This window comes from Carica papaya, chromosome 2, assembly GCF_054855325.1.
Source record: "Carica papaya isolate Zhongbai chromosome 2, ASM5485532v1, whole genome shotgun sequence".
Classification (NCBI taxonomy): Eukaryota; Viridiplantae; Streptophyta; class Magnoliopsida; order Brassicales; family Caricaceae; genus Carica; species Carica papaya.
Window position 1 is genome coordinate 36,866,537 of NC_142310.1, and position 22,807 is coordinate 36,889,343.

Below are 22,807 nucleotides of genomic sequence, written 5' to 3' on the forward strand. Positions count from 1 at the left end.
ATATTATTAAATTAAATTTTAATAATGCCACCGAATAGACACTGAATAAAAAAAAAATGTGAATCTCGGAAGATTATGGGGCAATCCGGTAATTAATGGAAAGTCCATGAGCCAGCTGTTTGGTAATACCGCAGGTTCTTTGTCTTCGATACTCTCTCTGACTCCTCCCTGCGGACTCCTCGAGGACCCAGACGCATCTTGCCTCAGATATAATACTAACCAAGTCGAGCACGACTAAAATTAGCATATAAATCGTGGAAGGGTCAAACCAGCTTTCTCGCTTGTTTTGCAGCTATCATCGGATTCGGACCTCGCTCTCTGATCTCTCGCTATTGTCTTCTCCTCTGATTTTCTGGTGTAGTTTTTGTTGAATCGAAAATGGCTTGTGTAAGCTTCGCAAAGCTAAACGCGGCGTCGTCTCCGTGGATCGGCCAACAGTCTTTCGCTCAACGTCCCGGATCGTCAACCAGGTTCGCTACCCGCCGAGTTTCTGTCGTCCCGATCCGCGCCAGCGCTTATACTGACGAACTCGTTCAAACCGCTGTAAGTCTTATCTCTCGTTCGATTTTTTCTTTAAATGTTTAATTGTATGATTGATTATTGGTGAGCTTTGCAACTTTGCGTGATTGATTGTTGCTGTAGATACGCAATTTCGATATCTCGGTAATGCATTTTTTTATTTGAGGAGTTTTGTTTGTTTTGCTTGTTTTAATTGATTCATATGGAAAGCTGATTACTAGCCCACATGATTTCGTGCTTTTTTGATGAGAAAAATCTATGGTCAAATTTTACTGCATCTCTGAAAAGACGCCCGGGGGTGGGTGGGGGGGGGGAGGATAGGGGTTTGCCGTCTGGTTGCGAGTTTCAATCTCATTATTGCTTGAAGAAAATTTACAGTAACATAGTTTTTTATGAGGCTTTATTAAATTTTCTTCTTGTTTTTGGATGGTGTAGAAATCTATTGCATCTCCTGGTCGTGGTATCCTTGCTATTGATGAATCAAATGCAACTTGTGGGAAGAGATTAGCATCTATTGGATTGGAAAATAATGAAGCCAATCGACAAGCATACAGGCAACTTTTGCTGACCACTCCGGGGCTCGGTGAATACATTTCTGGTGCTATTCTTTTTGAGGAAACGCTTTACCAGTCAACCACAGACGGCAAGAAGTTTGTGGATTGCCTGCGTGATGAGAAAATCGTGCCTGGCATCAAAGTTGACAAGGTATAACATCAGTTCTATGTGGGAGTTTTCTATTGTTCTTTGAATTGCTTAGGCTGACAACTCTTTGCTTAATATGCATGTGTTTACACGACACTTGTCCGATCCTGTTTCAGGGTCTGGTTCCCTTACCAGGATCAAATAATGAATCCTGGTGCCAAGGCCTGGATGGACTAGCTTCAAGATCTGCTGAATACTACAAACAAGGTGCACGTTTTGCTAAGTGGTAAGACATCTTATTTTCTGGAAATTTGCGCATTCTAAAGTTTACTTGAAACTTTCTGATTGATAAATTTAATAATTTTTGTCATTTTATTCAACCAGGAGGACAGTTGTTAGCATCCCTTGTGGTCCTTCGGCTCTGGCTGTTAAGGAAGCTGCATGGGGACTTGTACGTTATGCTGCCATTTCTCAGGTATATCTTCACTAGCGAAGTCCTTTTCTGTTCTGATTCCTCAACTTTTCGGCTTTTAACTCAGGCTGTTTACATTTCTATCAGTAATAACATTAAGTTATCTAAGCCCTTTGATTTTTTCTAAAACCATTAAACTATCTATCAATTTGCTTACGATGGAATTAACTTCTATCTATGTAGGAGTAAATGCACATAAACTTAAGCTAAGTAATGAACAACTAACTTGAAGAGAACTTTTGTTGGACAATTTTGTTCTCCCATCTGAATGGTTATCTTTTTCACATCTTTTGTAATATTTGTTTGTTTGTTTCAGCCTATGGTTAACTCAAATTAATATGCAGGACAATGGTCTTGTGCCCATAGTAGAGCCTGAGATTCTTCTAGATGGGGACCACCCAATTGAAAGAACTCTTGAAGTAGCTGAAAAGGTCTGGTCAGAGGTCTTTTTCTACTTGGCCCAGAATAATGTTGTTTTTGAGGGAATACTTCTGAAGCCCAGCATGGTGACCCCAGGAGCTGAACACAAGGAGAAGGCCTCTCCTGAGACCATTGCCAAATATACACTCACAATGCTAAGAAGGAGAGTTCCTCCTGCAGTTCCAGGAATCATGGTACGAATACCCTGAACTTTTCTATTGAATCTGAGATGATATGCCGTCTTCACCTCATCTTATATCGCAATGCAACTGTCGAACATTTAAGCTTGTGTTGCCAAATTGAATTTATGATCCTAGCAAATGATTTTTGTAGGCTGATTTCCCAAATAATTGATTGCGTTACCAATTATCCAAAAGCTTAAACTTATATAGTTAATGACTTCAACTCCAATTTATGCTACAATTTTAATAACTGGGTTTTTTTTTTGTGACCAAACAATTTCTCTTCAATATTCTTATCACTTTGCACATCGGTCAATGTTTCAATAACTCTTATGGCAAACAGGGTATCAGATAAGAACATGATCTTCATACTTTCATGTGATTTATATTTTTGAGTTTATAGCCCCATTTTCAAACTGTTAATCTTCACATTTGCATTTGTATAATTTTATTCTAATATGCCTTGCATTTAGACTTCCATTAACGGTTGTGTTTAATTGTCAGTTTTTATCTGGAGGACAATCTGAAATGGAAGCCACACTGAACCTGAATGCAATGAACCAAAGCCCCAACCCCTGGCATGTTTCTTTCTCATACGCACGTGCCTTGCAAAACACTGTCCTCAAGACATGGCAAGGACGTCCTGAAAATATTGAAGCTGCTCAGAAGGCACTTTTGGTGCGTGCAAAAGCCAACTCTCTTGCGCAGCTTGGAAAGTATTCTGCTGAGGGTGAAAGCGATGAAGCAAAGAAAGGAATGTTCGCCAAGGGCTACACCTACTAAAGTCAAGGCAAACTGATCTCCTCTTGCATCTCTATATATGTTTGATTTCAGTGTTCACTAGTTAATAGATTTCGCATTTTGAGGACTTCCAATATAGATAAACGGGTATCTTCTTTTTACTTACTGAAGAATAGAGAGCCGAATAATACTTTTGAGGGAAAGGAAAATTTTCCTGTATCGGTGACCTGATGAAAGATGAGAGTTGATAAACTGTTAAAGCAATAATATATATATTTTATGCTTTGTATTTTACAACTATTAAAAGTAAATCTATTTTGAGTCTGCAAATTCTTCACCTTCCATGCCAAAAATTTTATTAAAAAAATCAAAATATGTTTTCTCTAGCATATGTGCAACTTTTATGCTCCTTAAAAGGACTTCTTTTTCTCTTTTCCTCTATACCTTAAATTCCAAAGAACTTTTTTTCCATATTATTTTTTTTATTAGTTACCCGATGATTTAAGTTGTACAGTTCAAAATTTGAACCCATATTTTTTTTAAAAAGCAGTGAAATAACTAACCATACATTGAATAAACAATGTAACGAGCTGTAGTTAAATGTAAATTTTGAGCTTACAAAATAATTCTTTTTACAAAAATCAGATTCTTCTTCTTTACATAATATAATTTTTTATAATTATACAAAATATAATACTATTTTATATGAAGAAAATTTTATGAAATTAAAAAAATTATAATAAAAATATATTAAAAAAAAATTATCATATCTTAGTTTTTACTGAAAGATTTATGAAATGAGATGTAGAAAAAATATGTGATCAAAGAGTTCATGTAGTGTGTAAATTCAGAGTTTGTAATTGATTAAAAATAAAAAATTATAAAAAAAAATTATACTCACATATGTGTTCATATTTAAAATAATTAAATAAATAATTATTAATACGATCACACATTAAGAATTATTATATTATTACATTAATTTTATTTTGATATATTTAAAAATTATTTTTTTATCCTAGAATGTTAATTCTTTATTTTTCTGGTTAAATCAGATAATTATAATGCGGATTCAAGTACAAATACCATCCTTTTTCCTTCAGAAAAGGTACAACCACCTTTTTACTGCGTTATAATTAAGCCATATGGTATTAGTTACTTTTATAATATTACTTCTTCCCCACATCACTTTTAGCTGTCGTTTCATTCGATAGAAAAAGCGTTTTGAGGGGGGTTTTAGGTAGAAATCTTTTTTTAGAGGATTTTAAATAGAAGTTCAAAAGGACAAATAGAAATTAAAAAAGAAACAAAACGGGAAATAAATAAATAAAAGACAGTATCACTAAATATTCTCTTCACTAATATTCAAATATTTTCTTCCGTTTCCAGGATCTAAGAAGAAATGAGGGCCGATAATTCGTAGCATTTCTCTGGTCTCTCTGTTGTCGAGGACCCGAAAATCACCGTCTTCATCATTGCATGCTCTCTTATCCTCTCCTGTCGACGTCTCTGTGTTCATCTCTGTCTCCGTCTCCGGAATCTGGTTCATCTTCACAATCACACCTGAAAGCAACAAAAAACTTATTCCTACTCCCTTTCATCGCCATGAAGGATCGCCCTCCTTCCTCGTACGGCGACGTTTACATCCCTCCTCACCACCGTTTACGCTCCGTCGTCACGGTGCCGCCTCGTCACTCTTCCTCCGCTTCTCCGATCGACTCCAAGCTCGGTGACAGCCAAACCGCCGGTCTAAAACCTAAGGCCAGCAACTTGCCTTACTTGCAAGCTCGTCAACAGGAACAAAAGCAGCGACAACGGCAACAGCAACAGTATGTTTCAGCTTACGATGACGGTGTGTCAGAGGATGGCTCTGATCGTGAGTACGAGACACCATGTCAGCCGGTTGGTTCATCTATGTTCATGCATTTTTACGTGGTTTTATATTCGTTTTGACTGTTTGTTTGAGTTCAATTTGTGAGAATGATATTTTGGTTAGCAGTGAGCTGGGGTTTCTGATTCTTGCTTCATTTATTTCTTGTCATCGTTGTATGAAATGGTATCAAGGTTGTCGGATGGAGCTTTAAATTTTGGATTTGGATTTTGATTACGGTTTGTGCATTTGTAATTTAGTTGACGTTAAAGTGACAATGGTCATTTTTTCATTTTCAAATGGCATATACACGAATTTAAAGTTATAGCTTTCTATTGAAGTACACTTCTTCAGGGCTATCTTTGAGAAAAATTCCTTCTGAATTTTAGTAGCCAATATTCCATTGATCACATGCAGAATAGAATGCCACAGTAGCAGCAAGAACAATTAAAGTCAGTATAGCTGTTGAATTTCATTACGAATTCAGTCAACTTGACAGAAAATACATGTCCGGGTATGAAACTGATCTGTTATTGTTGTGTGCTTCCTTTGGCCTTGCTTGGAATTAGTACCTGTATATTCATGCCCTTAGAGATATTAGGAACACGAGCTATATTAGTAGGAAGTGAATGAATTTGATATATAGGATAATAGTGGAGGACAAAATCCAGTTATAGTGTGATTGTTTGCTCTAGAAATGAAACCAGGTAGCTGTTCAGGACTATTCTTGATCTTCCTCAGATACATAATCTATATATGTCTGTGTGTGTGTGTCTATGCATGTAAGCATGTATATATTTCATATGCTTGTAATTCCTTTGTGGTCACGTCTTCCTTGCAACTGAATTATAGGTAATTATCATTGTTGTTGTTTTTCTGTTTAGAGGTTTTCTCATAATAATATGTGTAAGATACTTGGGAAAATAACTTTTTTTTTCTTGCAAATGCTTTGAGCTGTTGCTATTTACAAGATATAACTCTCTTTCTTGCAATGTGTAGAAGATTACTACATAATGTAGTAACGAGATATACTTATGCTTGAACCTGTTCAGTAGTATTCCTTGTTGATGGCATTTTTACTGGGTTGGGTAGTTGAAAGGTTTAAAGTTCTTGAAAAATTGTGGCCATTAATTTACTATCCGAAGGCCTAAAGTTTTTTAGGATATAGATTGTTATTGTTTAGGGTTCTATGGTTGTATAACCTAGACATATCTTGTTGCAGTGATGAGAACATGGATCTTTTGTGGTTGACAAGTGAAAACAATAATCATGATCTGGAGTTGGTTGCGGCATACTGCCAAATTAAAGCCGTGGGAGGTTTAAGCTGAATATGATCCTATACTTTTGGGTTGTAAAAGGGTATAGTTGCTGATTAAATATCTGAGCATGCCCCTGGGAGTTAGTTATAAAGATGTGAGGACGTGGGGTCTTGTTGTCACAAGGTTTGAGAGGATGTTAGCGGGATGGAAGAAAAATCTCATGTCCAAAGATGAGCGACTCACACTAATAAAAAGTACATTAGCTGATTTTCTTATTTATTACATGTCCTTTTTAACAATCTCAGTGAGTGTTATTAAGAGATTGAAATCAATTCAATGCAGATTCTCTCGGATCGATTATGAGGATAGAAGAAAATATCACTTGGTGGCATGAGATGAGATTAAAAAACCGATGCAGCAGGCTGGGTTGGGGTTGGGATCTTTTGTTAAGATGAATATAATGCCACATGGTGAGTGGCTGTGGTAGTTTATGGAAAAAAAAAAAAGGTATTCTTTGGCTGAAGGTAAATGAGGCGAAGTTTGGTATTGTGGATAGATGATGGTATTCTAGAATATCGTTAGGACTGCATGGAAAGGGGACATGAATAATAATTCGCATGTGGAGGGATAAATTTGAGGAAAGTATCAAGGAACGGTTGGCAATAGAGAAGAATCAGTTTCTGGATGGACTCTTCGTTTAGGGGAGGAGCTTAGAGATCAATTTTCATAGATTTTTGCTATTGCATGATATAAAGATATCTTGCCTTGTGAGTCCTTCAGAAACATTGAGAGGAATAAGGAATGGCATGTGGAGTTGACGAGAAACCGCAATGATTAAGAGATCAGTGAATACGAGTCCCTTCTCATATCACTATCCCTAGCCTATCTGAGCAGAAGTAATGGTCAACTAGTTTGGAGCCTCAATGCTGAATATTCGCAATTAAATCTTTCTATAACTACTTGTTAATAACAACTCCACTGATACCAGCTTCTTTCCGAAAAATTTGGAAGATGAATGCTCCTCCTATTATTTTTTTTTTCACTTGGGAGCCAGGGAGGGGATGTATCCTCACTATTGATAAGTTAATGAGAAGAGAAAAGATTATAGTGAACGGATGTTTCCTATGCAGGAGGGTGGAGAAGTCTTGTAATCACATCTTGCTATGATGCCCACTTGTGTATAAGTTATAGACCATGGTACTTGGGCTCTTGAGGATTGTTTGTGTAATGGCAGTTACTGTAAGGAATGAGATTTGAGCTTGGAAGGGTATTAACGGTGGGAAGAAACATGTGGCCCTCATTCCTCTTGCTATTTTTTGGATAGTGTTGAAAGAAAGAAACATGAGAGTTTTTCAAGAGGTGGAAGCTGATTTCGATAGGGCTAGAAATAAATGGTTTCAGACCTTGAGTTTTTTACCATGAGTTATTCTTTATATTTTATGAAGGATTTTGGGAACCTTATTAATATCATACTTGATATGTAAATAATTTTGTATATGAGTTGGCACCCTATTGGTGCTTGTAATTAATTATACATATTATACTTTTTATTACAAAGAAAAAGGATGTTATCCTTATTAAATTGTGGTTACCAATTGATATAGGTTCTACTCAGGAAAAGGTGTTGAGAGGTTTTCTTTTTTGGCTTAACATATACTTCTTTTTCCGGTTCTACTCTGTTCTTTCTCCTCTTTGAGTTGTCCTCCTTCTCTTCTTTCCCTGCACTATGTTGTCTTCCCTCCTAAATTCTTTCTTTTCTCTTTTCCCCATTTTGCTCCTCTTTTTATCCCATCCTACATTAAAATGAAGAAGAAAGGTGTTTGTGCTAGTTTTCTCTCCAAAATAGTGTAAGACTAAAAAAGTAACTGAAATTATCCGAAATTTGCATTTGTAATCTCAAATTTCATGTTCCCATGCTTGTTTTGAGATAGAAATTATATCTTGCACTACGAGTATCACAAAATGTTTGTGAATCAAAAGTGAGTTGACATGTTTGGCGACCTCTTCTCTTTTACAATGGATTAGGCATGCATGTAATACCAAATATTTGCTGAGAACCCAGAAACCGGAAATTTGGGATGTTGCCTAAAGTTGGCAAAAAGAGCTGCTATAAGTGGTTGTTGATAGTAATTTAAAAGATAAAATATACTAGATGAAAGTGATCTTGAAAGTTCCCTTCCAAAAGTTCCTTTATGGTGTATGATTTTTAGATTTCATTTGTTATAGAGAGACAACTTTTAGCTTTCTATTTGGCTATTACTGTTAAAAAACTCCAATACACTTTTGTAATCCATAAGTCCTTTCCTTTTGAAATCAGCCAAATGGATCTTTTTTCTCTGTTTTTTGAAGGGCACATGTTCAGTGAAATCTTCAAAAATCAATCTATCTGGCTCTAGGTTCTGGACCTTTTACTTTAACTACCATTCAGAAGAAATGCATAATTAATTTGATATTTGAAGTAACTCTTATTATTTTAAGTTGTAGAATTCAATTCAATCACTGCATTTTGGCAAAACTCAATGATAATGCAAGGCACATTTCTTCCTCCCAAACTCTCGACCCTATTTTCAAATTCCATAAAATTTGATGAGGTTTGAAATGCACCTCCTCTATTCTGTATGATATTCATTTCAGATGATTCTGTAGTTGGAAATAATTTTAAACATAAAATGCGAGTTACTAAGTTCCACATTTCTTTTTGGGAATTTATTCGTTCCAGACATGGTATATATCTGTCTATAATATCCGAGTTAATTTCATATTGCCTGTGTACTCCTTGTTGCTTATGATACAATTGACCATATTGGCATTACTAGTATCTTTTCCTTTCTTCTTTCCTTTTTTTTTTTGTTTTTCACTGTTATAACATTGGTCTTGCAGGGTACTTCCCCTTGTGCTAATATTGATGAGTGGAAACAGAAGTTAGCCATGCTTTTACTTGATGGGGGAAGGCAAGAGTTGGTCTCTCGGGAGAAGAAAGATAGAAGGGATTTTGAGCAAATAGCAGCTTTAGCAAGCAGAATGGGGTTGCACAGGTATCTTATTCTGTATGAAAATCCATGTCTTGATTCTGTTAATTTGAAAGTGGATTCTTATCAAGGAGTATATTTGGCAGCCATGCATATGCTAAGGTTGTTGTCTTCAGTAAGCTCCCACTGCCAAACTATAGGTTTGATTTGGATGACAAGCGTCCTCAGAGAGAGGTATTATTGTCATTCTATTGACTTAAACTGCCTTTTTCTATTTCTTCCCTAAATAAAAATTTTTGCGTACTGCAGAAATGCCATTTTTGTTCACTGACAAAGTGTACACCTTTTCTACTGTTTTTACCTGAAACTTCCTCCAGCTGTCTCTTTTTCCCCTCATTTTATAGTTTTCAACAAAAGTATTTATGGTTTTGAGATTGACAGGTCAACTTAAACACCTATCTGCTTAAAAGAGTTGATGCCTATCTTGGGGAATATCTTTCTCAAAAATCAAGGACTAAAGATAAGTGCCCTGAAGATTCCTTTTCAAGATCAAGCAGCAGTGGTAGTATTGCTACTGATGAAGGGCTTTTCGAGCAACCAGAGCCACTTGCAGCCACTAAGACTGTAATGGAGAAAATCTTCCGGAGGCGAAGTTCTCAACTACTTGATCAGCAAAAGTCTTGGCAGGTTTTTTCCTCCTGATAATTTTCCAGCTCAAGTTCATTTCCAATTTTCTTGATTCATTTCCTTTCTTTAGGACTCTGTTAATTTCTATATATCCATCTTGGTCTGTCCCAAATTTCATATTACCCTACTTGGCTTCTTATTGAAAACAGGGGTATCTTTGGCAGTGTCTTAAAATGGATATGATACTTGTTAAGGCATGTAAAGTTAATTGTAGCCCCTTTAAAAGAGTTTGGGATCATAACTTAGCATCTAGTAGAATGTGGACAAAATGCTGGGAGATTGTGTGTTGGAGATAAAAAGGAAATAGGGGATTTTGGAGGGATGAGGAGCTGAAGAAAATTACTTAATATGACAATATAGATAGTCTAGGCACTTCTTGTTAGTTGATTGGCTTTTTTAGAATACATATAATATTATAGTTGCACCCATTAAAAGGGCTTAATTTCTGTCTCCAAGATATCTCCTCCATATGGATTCTGCTAGCTAGTTCAAGCTTTAAGGATTCCTTTCGTGCTAGATCTTCAGCTGACAACCACACTTCCTCCTCCATCCTACTTGATTTTTTGGGATATTTAAATGCCTTTTGTACATGGGTAGCACTTCTCCGGTGCATGTTTCTGACATTTTTTCTTTCCCTTGCGACAAAAAGGTTTTTAAGATAATCGGTAACAACTCTTTTAACATTGTATTGACATGAGATCTAGTATTCATATCATAGGAATCTCACCACCTTTTCATGAAGGGCTTCATTCGACCTTGTCCACAGTTTGACCTTTGTACAAATCCTGTTAGCTGTTCTTTGGCTTCTTGCTTTACAGTTCAGTGAACAAGTCAAGTGTTACCGAGCTTGCATGTGAAAAGGAGTATTAGAATATACTAATTTTGTTTTTTCATTTTGGAGCATTTCCATGAGTTTAAACTGTAGAATTATTTTTCTGTATTTTTTCCTTTCTCCTGTTTTTTACAACCTGGCAATATCACAAAATGGTTACTGCCAGGTTATGCTGTTTTTTCCCTTCCACTAGGGAAGTTTGTTAGCTTTTGTCTTTTTTCTTCCTTCCTTTATCTATAAAATGTTGCTGATTATCGATGAATAAAATAGAAGAGTGTGAGAAGAAAAGAGAAGTTTTTCCTTATTCTCAAGTTCTTCATAAACTTTTATACTAATCCTTATTCTGTCTATTTTGAGACGGTTCACCTTTTACACTTTCTTCGGTCATTATTATGATCTTTGGATGAGGTCAAGGCAAATAGTTCTGAAGTGTCCAAATTTAAGGATAGGTTCAATATTCAGACCAATAAGGAAGGCTCCAAGCCCAAAAATTTGATTTACCTAGAACTCTCAGCTTCAATAGGTGGGGGCTTTCGTGGTCTCATCCAGAGAGAGCTATGTCATGTTGCACTTCCCACCGTTTGCTCCAGCAAGGAAAGAAAAAGAGAAACAATAGCCTATGGAAATGTTTAATAGTCTTGTCTAATTGTATACATTTTTTATTTGGTACACAGTGATAAAGGGCTCTCTTGAGTTGGTATTTTTTTCTTGCAACAGGAATCTCCGGAAGGTAGCAGAATGCTGGAATTTCGTAGAACTCTTCCTGCTTATAAGGAGAAGGATGCAATATTGACAGCCATTTCACAGAATCAGGTGCATCAATGTTTCAAGAATTATTATTTTTTCTTTTTAGTTGTTTTCTTATTCTCAAATGAGGAAGACTCTTTCTGCAGAGTGCATCTTACAGAACATCACTGTAATGTTAAACAGGGCTGTAGATCCACTTTGACATTTTGTTGCTCTATTTTCCTGAAACGAGACTTGGTGTCATAGAGGATGTCAAATATTAACTACAAAGAGAGCTTGATTTCTTTATGTTCTTTTAAGCACATATGCTTGAGCTTGGGTGCTGTTTTGTATTATATGTTGTATTCACATGTATTTCTTTTGTAAAGCAAAATGAAATAATGATTTCACACCTCCTTACCCAACAGACTAGAATTTAGTGCTGCCACTTGATCTCCCATTGTTAAGTACACTTAAGTTTTGGGTTTTGGAATTTTATGTTGATTGTGGAACTTGCTTTTCTAATTTCTTTTGTCCTCTTTATATTTTCCACTATTTAAAACTCTTTATTGGTTAGTATGGAATAGATATCAGCACTTTGCCCTATTTAATTGACCATTTCCAGTTTGCATATTCTCTTTATCTCCTCCCTAGCCGAACTATTTGATTATTCTAATGAAAATGTCTCCCTAGGTGTTAACTAATACTACTGAAGAAGTAATGTTGTTTAAGTTTTAATTGCAAGGGATTAAATTATGGATGCTTTTTAGTTTATACATGAATGTTTCATAACGAGTACAATGTGGTACTATGCAGGTTGTTATTGTCTCAGGTGAAACTGGCTGTGGCAAGACAACACAAATTCCCCAATTTATTTTAGAATCTCAGATTGATATGGCTTCTGGAGCTGCTTGTAGTATTATATGTACACAGCCAAGGCGAATATCTGCCATGTCTGTTTCTGAAAGAGTTGCTTATGAGAGAGGGGAGAAATTGGGTGAATCTGTGAGTTTCTCGGATAGAATTTGTAGCAACAGCTTTTCTGAAACATTGTGTTTAACTGCAAACTTTTCCCTACCTTTTATTCCAAAAAAAAAAAACTGCTGAACTTTTCCTAGCAATAAAATTTCTCTCTTGGCTTATTGATTTGCAGGTGGGATACAAAGTACGGCTGGAAGGTATGAGAGGCAGGGATACTCGCCTTCTCTTCTGCACCACAGGCATTTTGTTAAGAAGATTGCTTGTCGATAGAGATTTGAAAGGTGTTACCCATGTGATTGTGGATGAAATTCATGAACGTGGAATGAATGAAGGTAAAATGTTGCTTGGTTGAAGACTTAGTTGTCATGTTAATTATGTGATTACTCACTGTCATAATCATTTGATGCCAGATTTTCTACTTATCATCCTTAAAGATCTTCTTCCTCGTCGCCCAGAGTTACGGCTGATTCTGATGAGTGCTACTTTAGATGCTGAGCTTTTCTCATCTTATTTTGATGGGGCTCCTATAATTCGCATTCCGGTGAGTGAGGAACTAGAAAAGCTTGGTAGTACAGTGATTTTTATCTTCTTTTTTTTTGGTGGGGGTTAGGAACGAGGAGGAGGTTCTTAGTTCTGATATTTCCATAATTTTCTTTAGACACAGTAACTGTTTCCTTTCATCCAAACTAACTCGATGTTCTCATATCATGAGGCCTGCTGAGATTGATGCTTCTTGGGAGCTAACATCATCTATGATTATTGCTTGACCTCATATTATCATATTTTCATTTTATGAATTTTGGTTCAATAACTTCTCGTATTTGCACAGATATCCCTAATTAAGCAATTCATTAATCATCTTGCATCATTACTTGCTTTACTTTTAGCCATCCTTTTTGCTGGTTTCTTATTCATTTTTGCACTTATATTTGTACTAATGTTTACAAAGGCCTCATCTTGCTAGTCTTTGCGCTATGCTTCTCCACTTTGAAATTTCAGACCCCAGTACTCCAGACATTTCTGCTTTAATGGAATCAGTTGCTTTTGCATTTATTTCTTTGTGCTATCATGTTGCACTTTGTTCACTAATGTTTCTTCATTCAGCCTGTCATACATTGAATAACTGATTACTTAGTGATCAGCTGGAAAGAAGGAAAGACTTCCTTTAGAATTTCATATATTAGGTTGAAATCTGGGATCTGCCTGATTGTGTGATATTTAGATTGTAGTCGCCTCACTTATGAAGGATGTCAGATCAGCATCTACCGTTTTTCCAAGGCATATTTATGGGCATATAGATTGAACTTTTAGATGGTGCTTGAGGGCTAGAAGAGCTGTGGGATTTAGCTCTGGCCTTCTCTTGACTCTGTTGGTGTTTTGTTCAGTTGGGCAGGAATTGTTTGCATGATTGGGCTCCAAAGCTTGTAAATCTAGGGAAAAGCTCTTCAACTGATTCTCTTATCTGTGAGTCATTTGGAAAGAAAGAAACAATAATTTTTTAGGGTATTTTCTCTTGATTTGATAGAATTAGAGGTTATTGGTACCATACCCTAAGCGTTTTGTTGACAGAGTGCCCATTCTTAACAGAGAGGATCTGGGAACCTGATAGACATTTTGGTTTTTAAGTTTTTTTAAATCAGTTATACATGCATGGAATCCATTGGTGTTTCTTAATGATACTTCTTTTTTCTTCTAAAAAACATTTATTCAACCTAGAAAAGGCTACTGATTTCATCTTTTCTTGAAGCTTTTGGTTGATGTTTTCAACCTAGAATTTGCCATTCGCGTTAATGCTTCAATGGGTTCTCTCCAGTTTATCATCTTCTATTAAATGGGATACATTTTGTATAAGGCTTCTAAAATGGCCTTTCGGAATAGTGAGTGAAGCTTGTTTAGTTCAGCATTCAAGAAATTCCAATAGTGTATACATTATCAGTTTCTCCTTTAGTTTTGGTTAATTTAGTAGAATTTAATACTAAACTTTCTGGATTAAATATTTTGGTGCAGTGGCTCAGTTTGTCATTTGACTTTTTGGTCTAATTTAGGGTTTTACATACCCAGTTCGGACTCATTTTCTGGAGAATATTTTGGAGAGAACGGGCTATAGATTGACTCCTTACAATCAAATTGATGATTATGGTCAAGAAAAGATGTGGAAGACGAGCAAACAAGCACCAAGGAAGAGAAAGAGCCAAATTGCATCTGTTGTGGTGGTATGAACAATTATCTATATTTTCCAAGCTGCATGCATATTTACTTATTTTCTTTTGAAAAACTTGGAACCAGGATGCACTTAGAGCAGCTGATTTCAAGGAATATAGCCCCCAGACTCGGGAGTCTTTGTCATGTTGGAATCCTGATTGTATTGGTTTTAATCTCATAGAATTTCTTCTCTCTCATATATGTGAGAATGAAAGACCTGGTGCTGTTCTAGTTTTTATGACTGGCTGGGATGACATAAGTTCTTTAAAGGAGAAGCTCTTGGCACATCCTGTTTTGGGGGATCCAGCCCATGTTTTGTTGCTTGCCTGTCATGGTACCATGGCAAGTTCAGAGCAGGTAATACCAAGCATTTTAACATCATCACTTTGAATTTTATTGTTTCTTACATGTACTTTACATGTATTCTAAAACTGTTTGCCTTCCAATAAATTATCCATTCATTGTTTATTTATGTTGAAAGACAAAATGAAGTTGAATTCACTTCTGGAAATTTCTTAGGTTCAGATTACCTAATGTATAACCACTTCCCTCGGAAAAGGGAGGAAAGCCCTATTAGCGAGTTCCAATCCTTTAGTTTGAAATTTTGTCTAGTCTGATATTTAGATTTTTCTGCTTTTTTTACTCAAATTATAAAGTGGATTATTTTGAGTGCTTGTAGAGATTGATATTTGAAGAGCCTGAAGATGGCGTGAGGAAAATAGTGCTTGCTACTAATATTGCGGAGACAAGCATCACAATTAATGATGTTGTTTATGTTATAGACTGTGGGAAGGCAAAAGAGACCTCCTACGATGCACTCAATAACACTCCTTGTTTGCTGCCATCATGGATTTCTAAGGTTTCTGCTCAACAGGTGCGGCTATTTTTGCTTAATTTTGAGGATCAAGATAGAGAAAATGTAATGATTATATATCGTTGATGAACTAGACAAAGTTGTGTAGTCTTTAAAGAATAAATTTCATTGTCACCAAGTATTTATGGTGAACACTTGATATCAAAACAGTTATTCCAAAAGCTTATGTCATCGGGAAATAGTTCGACTTTACTTGCTAGAATATGATAACAATGTGCATGCTTGGAAAACCTCAATGCCATTTGATCTCCGTGAACACTGATAGTTTGGCATTTTGCGGGCTTGATTTAGTAAATTTCTATTTAAGATTGATTTTTAAATTCTAGGAGCTGATTAGTCAACTACCAGATTAGTTGATATACTTGTTTGATCTGCTTTATGTATTTGCAGAGAAGAGGTAGAGCTGGCCGTGTTCAACCTGGAGAATGTTATCATCTATATCCTAGATGTGTATATGGCGCTTTTGCAGAACATCAATTACCTGAAATTTTGAGAACACCTTTGCAGTCTCTTTGTCTGCAAATTAAAAGCCTAAAACTTGGGAGTATTTCTGAGTTCTTGTTTAGAGCATTGCAATCACCCGAGTTATTAGCGGTATTGGCTCATTTGTTGAAACTTCAGGACGTTAGTTGCAGTTTTCACCTGTTATATTTAGTAGCTTTACCCTTCTGATTTCTTAACAAGATACAACATTTAGTTGTCGAGGCATTTTTTATCATTTTCCCTTCCATAATTTTTGGGTTTGGTTGATTATTTTTACAGGTCCAAAATGCTATTGAATACTTAAAAATTATTGGAGCCTTAGACGAGAATGAAAATCTCACTATTTTAGGTAGGTGGAGACTTGCAGTCTTTTGTTTTTCATCTTAATGCTTTCCATAGTAATTTAATTTCTTGAGAAATTTGTTTCATGGGAGCTAAACAAACTTGGCAGGTTGCTATCTAACCATGCTTCCAATGGAACCCAAGCTTGGGAAGATGCTTATATTAGGAGCCATTCTCAATTGTTTGGATCCAGTATTAACCATTGTTGCTGGCCTTAGTGTTAGAGATCCTTTCTTAACACCATTGGATAAAAAGGATGTAAGTGTCTGCCCCTTTCTTATGCCCTTGCGTATCATGGTTAATATCATAGCAAAGAAGGGACTTATTAGTCTGCCTTTTACTTTCTTTTTGTTGCTTCCCTACTCTTATCAATGGGTAGACATGTTGGTAAAACGTAGCTATTTAACCATGCTTCCACTGGAACCCAAGCTTGCAAAAATGCTCTTATTAGGAGCCATTATCAATCGTTTGGATCCAGTATTAACTATTGTTGCTGGCCTTAATGTTAGAGATCTTTTCTTAACACCAATTGGATAAAAAGGATGCAAGTCCGTGCCCCTTCTTAACACCAATTGTGTATCATGGTTGATATCATAGCAAAGTAGAGACTTACTAGTATCTTTTGTACTTTCATTTTGTCTTTCATTGCTTCCCTACTCTTATCAATGGGCAGACATGCTGGTAATTGGTCAGATGGGTTCATTATTGTTCCATTTAAATATGAAACTAAATATACTCAATTTTTTCCATATGGATTTGTTTCAAAATAATAATCTTAACATAAAGTATGAATTTGCATGTGTTGGTAATCGATCGGATGGAGTCATTTCCATTCACTTTTAAAAGTGTAATAAAGCACATCTAATATATTAACTTTCTTCTATTTGTTTATCACTAAAGAAGTACGGAAATAACTTTTAGCTCAAGTGAGGCATATGCATAGTGTTTTGTTTTGCAACTACCATGAGATTTTCTTTTTTTGGCTGTACTGAAGCAAACAACATTATCTGCTCCAAATTTAAAACAGCTTGAATTCCTTTTAGAGTTGCCATTTGTTTTTTAACTTCTTTCTGGGACCACTCCTCCCTGTGAGGAAAAACATGAGGGTTTACAGTTACAACTATCTCAATTTATGCTTGGTGACTTGGTGAAATTACGGTGTAATTGAGCAGTAACATTGTAAAAAATTTCTCGCAAGTGAATGCTGAAAACAATGAGTTTAATGTTTTTTTTTTTATTTTTTCCAGCTGGCAGAGGCTGCAAAGTCTCAATTCTCCCATGATCATAGTGACCACCTTGCTCTTGTCCGGGCCTATGAGGGCTGGAAAGATGCAGAGAGGGACCTTGCTGGTTATGAATACTGCTGGAAAAATTTTCTTTCAGCACAGTCGATGAAAGCTATTGATTCTCTCCGGAAAGAGTTCTTCTCTTTGCTTAAGGATACTGGACTTATTGATGGCAACATAAGCAACTGCAATGCATTTGCCCATGATGAACATCTCATCAGAGCAGTTATTTGCCATGGCCTGTATCCTGGAATTTGTTCCATCGTGGTGAGTCTTTTGTTTCATATATCCAGAGTTCCTTATTATACTCCAGTCTCATAAAATTTCTAGCGGGAAATTATTATCCTTTGATCTCTTTACAACTCCATAAGAGTGGATTTGTTTTGTACAATTGGCAAAACTAAATAATGGAAATGGTTGTTGATACTGGTTTATCTTCATGAATGTCTCAAATTATGGTACTATTTTGCAGCCAGAGTCTCATTCCTTCGAGCTTTCTGGTTTGACTATTTATGGAAGTTGTATTTATTCATCAGTATAACTCTTAGAACAGATAATTTGGCTGTTTCCTCCCATTTGAACTTTTATCTTTTACATTGTTCTATTTTCACAATTATCTTAACATGCATTCATATGCAGCACACTGAGAGATCATTCTCACTGAAAACTATGGAGGACGGGCAGGTGCTTCTGTACTCGGTGAGCATGTGCACCCAAATTTTTGTGTGGCTGCTGCTGCTTGCTTGTACTCATGGCTTGCGTTTTGCGTGATCATGGCTTCTATCTTGTTTTGTTAATTAATGTTACTTCATTTGCTTAGAACTCAGCCAATGCTAGGGAGTCAAAAATTCCGTATCCGTGGCTAATTTTCAACGAGAAGATAAAAGTGAACTCTGTCTTCCTAAGGGATTCTACTGCTATTTCTGATTCTATCCTTCTCCTTTTTGGTGGTTTTATCTCGAGAGGAGATGCTGTAAGTATTTCCCTATCCTACCATCATTTGTTGGTTGTAAAAATAATGCATGTGCATCTCTTGGCCCCTTTTTTCCCATTCCAAACAACTGTTTAGTGGTTTATGCCACACTTTGACAGGATGGCCACTTGAAAATGTTGGGAGGATACTTGGAATTTTTCCTGAAACCTGCTGTAGCAGAGATGTACCAAACCTTAAGGAAAGAACTCGATGAGCTAATACAGATAAAAGTAAGTTAAAGTTCTCCTTGAGCTGGTAGGATTCCTCCATTTTTCGTTTTTTTTTTTCTTTTCGTGACCCTTTCAAGTTTTATATACCTGTCTGCACATGAAACAAAGATATCCTTACTTTTCTCCTCTGGCTTTATCATAGTTTTGAATTGAAAAAAACTGTGATGATTAGAGAGAGGTGTAGAACCTGACATAAATAAGATGGGTACACTTATGGGCATTTGTGACAGAGAGACAAAGCTAGGGAAAGAAAATATTCTAGTATGTGGCCTTATAACTTTTCTCTTTTATCTTTTTGTTTCTTTTTTATGTTTCTTCAGTAATTCTGGGTAACAAAATTATATTTATGACTTCAACTAGGTTTACCAACATCGGGTGTGACTTTGTTAGTAATATATATAGGTTTCTCTTTAAGGTAATAAATTCTCAGGGAAAAACAAAAAAACAAGACTGCATTATTAAGTTGTTTTATGTTGTAAATATGACCAGCTTTTAAATCCTAGAATGGACATACACGCCCATCATGAACTCCTATCAGCCATAAGGTTATTGATCTCGGAGGATCACTGTGATGGAAGATTTGTTTATGGCTCTCAAGTTCTTAAGCCCTCAAAGATCTCTGCCATGGCAACACAACCAACACTTGTTTCAAGGACTGAAAGTGGACCTGGGGGTGATAATTCTAAGAGTCAACTCCAAACATTGCTCACCAGAGCAGGTTATGCTGCTCCAACTTACAAAACAAAGCAACTGAAAAACAACCAATTTCGAGCCACTGTAGAGTTTAACGGGATGCAGATCATGGGCCAACCTTGCAACAACAAGAAAAGTGCAGAAAAAGATGCCGCTGCCGAAGCTCTGCAGTGGCTGATGGGTGAGACTCAGGCTGGGCATGAGTACATAAACCATATGTCCATGTTGTTGAAGAAAAGTAAGAAGGATCATTATTGAATACCTGGCTTAGGTTTTTCTGTGAAACTTGGCGACAAGTGGCCTATTGGTGCTTGCAAGTGCTGGCATATATGGAAATGTTTTGATCACGAAACTCTTACTTTCCAGGCAGGTGTAAAATGCTTGAGTGGTGTGCTAGAATTGCTGCTTAGAAAAGTTGGAAAATTTTTTGTAGATCCTCGCTTACCCAAGTAGCCAGAATCAGCTGGATTGAAGTCGAATTAAAAGAGAGGAGTTGCGGATTCATGAGATTTTTTTTAGACTTCTTTTGACCATAAAATCTTGGGTCTGCCAAATTGGAACGACAGCTGACGAATTAGTGTTTAGGAGATCAGGGTTCACCTTATTCTGTAGGTTTTGCCCCTATGCAGGTACCATTAATCAAAAGCTCACACAAAATTTTTCCAAAGGTAAATGTTGATATTTTACTCATTTTGAGCTCAGCAATAACTCGATGGTACATATTTTTCTGTACATTTCAAATTCAATCTTGCAAAAGAAGTAATAGAGCATGTATTTTCTTATTCCTGATCACGTCTAAAAAAAAAGATCGTTCCTGATTTTTCTTGTGTGTGTGTATTTCATGATTATGTTAGTAAAGAAATTATTTGTTTATTACAACATTATTTTAGAAGTATAGTTTTGCGCACAATGGATTGGCCCAATGGACCTTTGATGAAGCAAAAGAGAATTCAAGAATTCAGGGTACTCATCCAAGGGGATACACGGGCTTCAGAGGCTTTCGAAGGAACCCAATTTCAATACCTAAACAAGATTCCGGCTTAAGCCTTGTTGAACGATGATTAGGCCACAACCTTTGATTTTGTCATCTAACCCAAGAAAGGGACAAAAACAAAAGTGACCCGTCTTGTACATATGTGTATATATATATATATATATATATATGTATATAGACGCTGCATGGTCCCGTGACCCAAGTTGACTCGTTGCACGTGATCGTAATTAAGTAGTACTCATATTTTATATTTTCGGAGATAAAACCGCTGATCTTTGCTCGTATAAAAGGTTTAAAATTTGTGTTTCCTTTCCAAGGGCATCCAATCTTTTGTCCCAAAAAGAAACAATCTTCATAATAATAATAATAATAATAATAAGAACCAATTAAGAAAATCTACAAATCAATCCACATAAATAAAATTAAAAAAAAAAATTGAATAATTTCGTAAATTTTTTAAAACAAGTAAATAAATATATTATAATTTGATTTTTTATATATATAAAAAAAAAATGTGACTCGTCCTCGAAATGCGACATCGATTTTGCTGTCGGGTGTAGTAGGGCTAATTGATTAGGTAAATAATTTTTGAAAAGAGTGGAATCTGACCATATGGGCACGAGACAGCCTGGGAACATTTGTTCCGGTAATGTCCAGATTCCTTTTAAATACCAAAATTAAAACTTCCCTGTAAATTTAACTACTAATTTCTACTCCCCCCCCCCCCCCCCCCTCTAAAAACCCATTAACAAATTTGCTTAATAGTCAGAAAACATTGTAATTTTTATTATTATTATTATTATTATTATATATAATAAAACGAAGTCCACAATTTTTTTTTTTTTTTTTTTTTAATCCAATTGATCCAAACCTAAACCCGGAACCATGTGAGAACTCACCGCTCCTCGCGACGCTGTGTGTCTGCCGGTGTGTCGGGCCATCAATGGCGGATTCGAACCCACCTCTTTTGGGGTTTTGATGGCTTTGCCGTCTTCTTTTATTGCCAGTTTCTCATTTGGAATTGACTAGGTTGCTTTACGGGTCCCCTTTTGGTGCGTGTCTTCTTCTTCTTAAACACTTCATCTTTTGCTGCAGCACGTCACCGTTTTGTTACTGTTTTACTTTTTTCTCCTTTGGGCCACTTCTCTTGTTTTGTTTTGGGATCTTGTCAATGTGTTTCTTTGAATCCCATTTCACATCTTCCCCCGCCCCCTTCTCTTCTGTTGGTCAATTTGCTTATCCCAAACTCTTATCTACTTTCCTATTTTGATTTATCATCACTACTTTAAACTATATAAAATATCAAATTTTTTATAAAATTATTAAAATTATACTTACATACTTTATTTATAAATTTTCACTTAATTTAACAAAATCAAGTTAATAATTATTCAAAATTTTTTAAAAACCAAAAAAAAAATAGTCAAAATAACAATATAAGTATGAATTCAAGTTAGGTCTCTTGTAGACTTACTTGCAAAAAAATATATATATATATATATATTTTTATCCCGATCCAATAAAATTTTTATAATATAAAATAATATTTACTCGACTTTATATAAAATTTTATTTAAAATAAACTCGTAATCTAACATAATTCTAACTGTATTTATTTATTTCAAATAAAGTATGAATTTTTGTTAAGATAATTTCTTACTCCCATATGTTTTTTTTTTTATTTAGAATTCTATTATTATGTTCTTATATTGAATTTTAAATATACACTTATTAATAATATGTAAGTACTAATTATTTTAATTAATATAATAAATTAAATATGTTTACCATAATTATTTTTATGCAAAATTTCAATTTTCATACATTGTTATAATGTTTATCGGTACATTTATTTTCATTTCAATAACTAATTTTTTAGTATGATATTAACTTTTTTAAGTGACTAATCATTATTTTTCTATTTTTATAAGATACTATGATTTTTAGTCGAAGTATATATTTGTATATGTATTTATTAATAATTATCATATAATTAATATACGTGCCTTAATGTATAAATCTTTATTTAAAAAATATTATCCAAGTATAGTTATATATAATATAAATACATTAAAAAAAAAAAAGAGAAGCATTTGGGAATATTCTTTGCCATGTGCAATATATATACATATATATATATATACGTATATAGTTTATTTTTATGTATATGTTTGGGTCAACTTCGGTGGCGTAATTATTTTCGTTATTTATGCATGTGGAATATGATTTGTCACGTACCAAAATAGATACACAGATACATACAATTTTTAATGCGTACTATAATTTTAATACAACTAAATTTATTAATTCTTTTACCAACAACGTATGATATAAGGTTTTTCATTAAATAGTTGATGACCCCAAGTTTAAATATTATTTTCTACAACGTTTTAAATCGAATTTTAAAAATTATAAATTTATCGGGTTCGT

The 22,807-nt window shown here is 35.2% G+C and overlaps 2 protein-coding genes across 4 annotated transcripts; both read left to right on the forward strand.

Moving 5' to 3' along the window:
• The first annotated feature begins 178 nt into the window (after positions 1-178).
• On the forward strand, positions 179-3,265 carry PDE345 (Aldolase superfamily protein). The gene is made up of 6 exons (XM_022040521.2): positions 179-543; positions 955-1,224; positions 1,338-1,447; positions 1,546-1,636; positions 1,978-2,247; positions 2,740-3,265. The coding sequence occupies exons 1-6, from the start codon at positions 379-381 to the stop codon at positions 3,016-3,018; spliced, it is 1,185 nt and encodes a 394-aa protein (XP_021896213.2). The 5' UTR covers positions 179-378; the 3' UTR covers positions 3,019-3,265.
• Positions 3,266-4,319: 1,054 nt separating this feature from the next.
• On the forward strand, positions 4,320-20,165 carry LOC110813411 (DEA(D/H)-box RNA helicase family protein). 3 transcript variants are annotated; one of them, XR_015817422.1, is made up of 19 exons: positions 4,320-4,878; positions 8,986-9,140; positions 9,221-9,308; positions 9,516-9,761; positions 11,311-11,406; positions 12,136-12,324; positions 12,473-12,632; positions 12,711-12,841; positions 14,346-14,513; positions 14,587-14,859; positions 15,182-15,376; positions 15,767-15,970; positions 16,139-16,208; positions 16,311-16,459; positions 17,449-17,754; positions 18,127-18,186; positions 18,308-18,460; positions 18,557-18,690; positions 19,180-19,320. XR_015817422.1 is itself a non-coding variant. In XM_088214558.1 (19 exons), the coding sequence occupies exons 1-19, from the start codon at positions 4,456-4,458 to the stop codon at positions 19,639-19,641; spliced, it is 3,639 nt and encodes a 1,212-aa protein (XP_088070684.1). In that variant the 5' UTR covers positions 4,321-4,455; the 3' UTR covers positions 19,642-20,165. The 3 variants fall into 3 exon arrangements, 2 of the variants coding, with proteins under 2 accessions (XP_088070684.1, XP_088070685.1); XM_088214558.1 differs by having other exon boundaries at positions 4,321-4,878; positions 18,580-18,690; positions 19,180-20,165; XM_088214559.1 differs by lacking the exon at positions 4,320-4,878 and adding an exon at positions 5,293-5,360 and having other exon boundaries at positions 18,580-18,690; positions 19,180-20,165.
• The last annotated feature ends 2,642 nt before the right edge of the window (positions 20,166-22,807 follow it).

Bases quoted from the DNA above. Each gene is read 5' to 3' on its own strand.
- PDE345 (XM_022040521.2), top strand. From the start codon at position 379: ATGGCTTGTGTAAGCTTCGCAAAGCTAAACGCGGCGTCGTCTCCGTGG. The intron at 1,637-1,977 runs GTATATCTTCAC...ATTAATATGCAG, and splicing joins GTTATGCTGCCATTTCTCAG to GACAATGGTCTTGTGCCCAT. The intron at 2,248-2,739 runs GTACGAATACCC...TTTAATTGTCAG, and splicing joins CTGCAGTTCCAGGAATCATG to TTTTTATCTGGAGGACAATC.
- LOC110813411 (XM_088214558.1), top strand. From the start codon at position 4,456: ATGCTCTCTTATCCTCTCCTGTCGACGTCTCTGTGTTCATCTCTGTCT. The intron at 12,633-12,710 runs GTAAAATGTTGC...ATTTGATGCCAG, and splicing joins TGAACGTGGAATGAATGAAG to ATTTTCTACTTATCATCCTT. The intron at 14,860-15,181 runs GTAATACCAAGC...GAGTGCTTGTAG, and splicing joins CCATGGCAAGTTCAGAGCAG to AGATTGATATTTGAAGAGCC.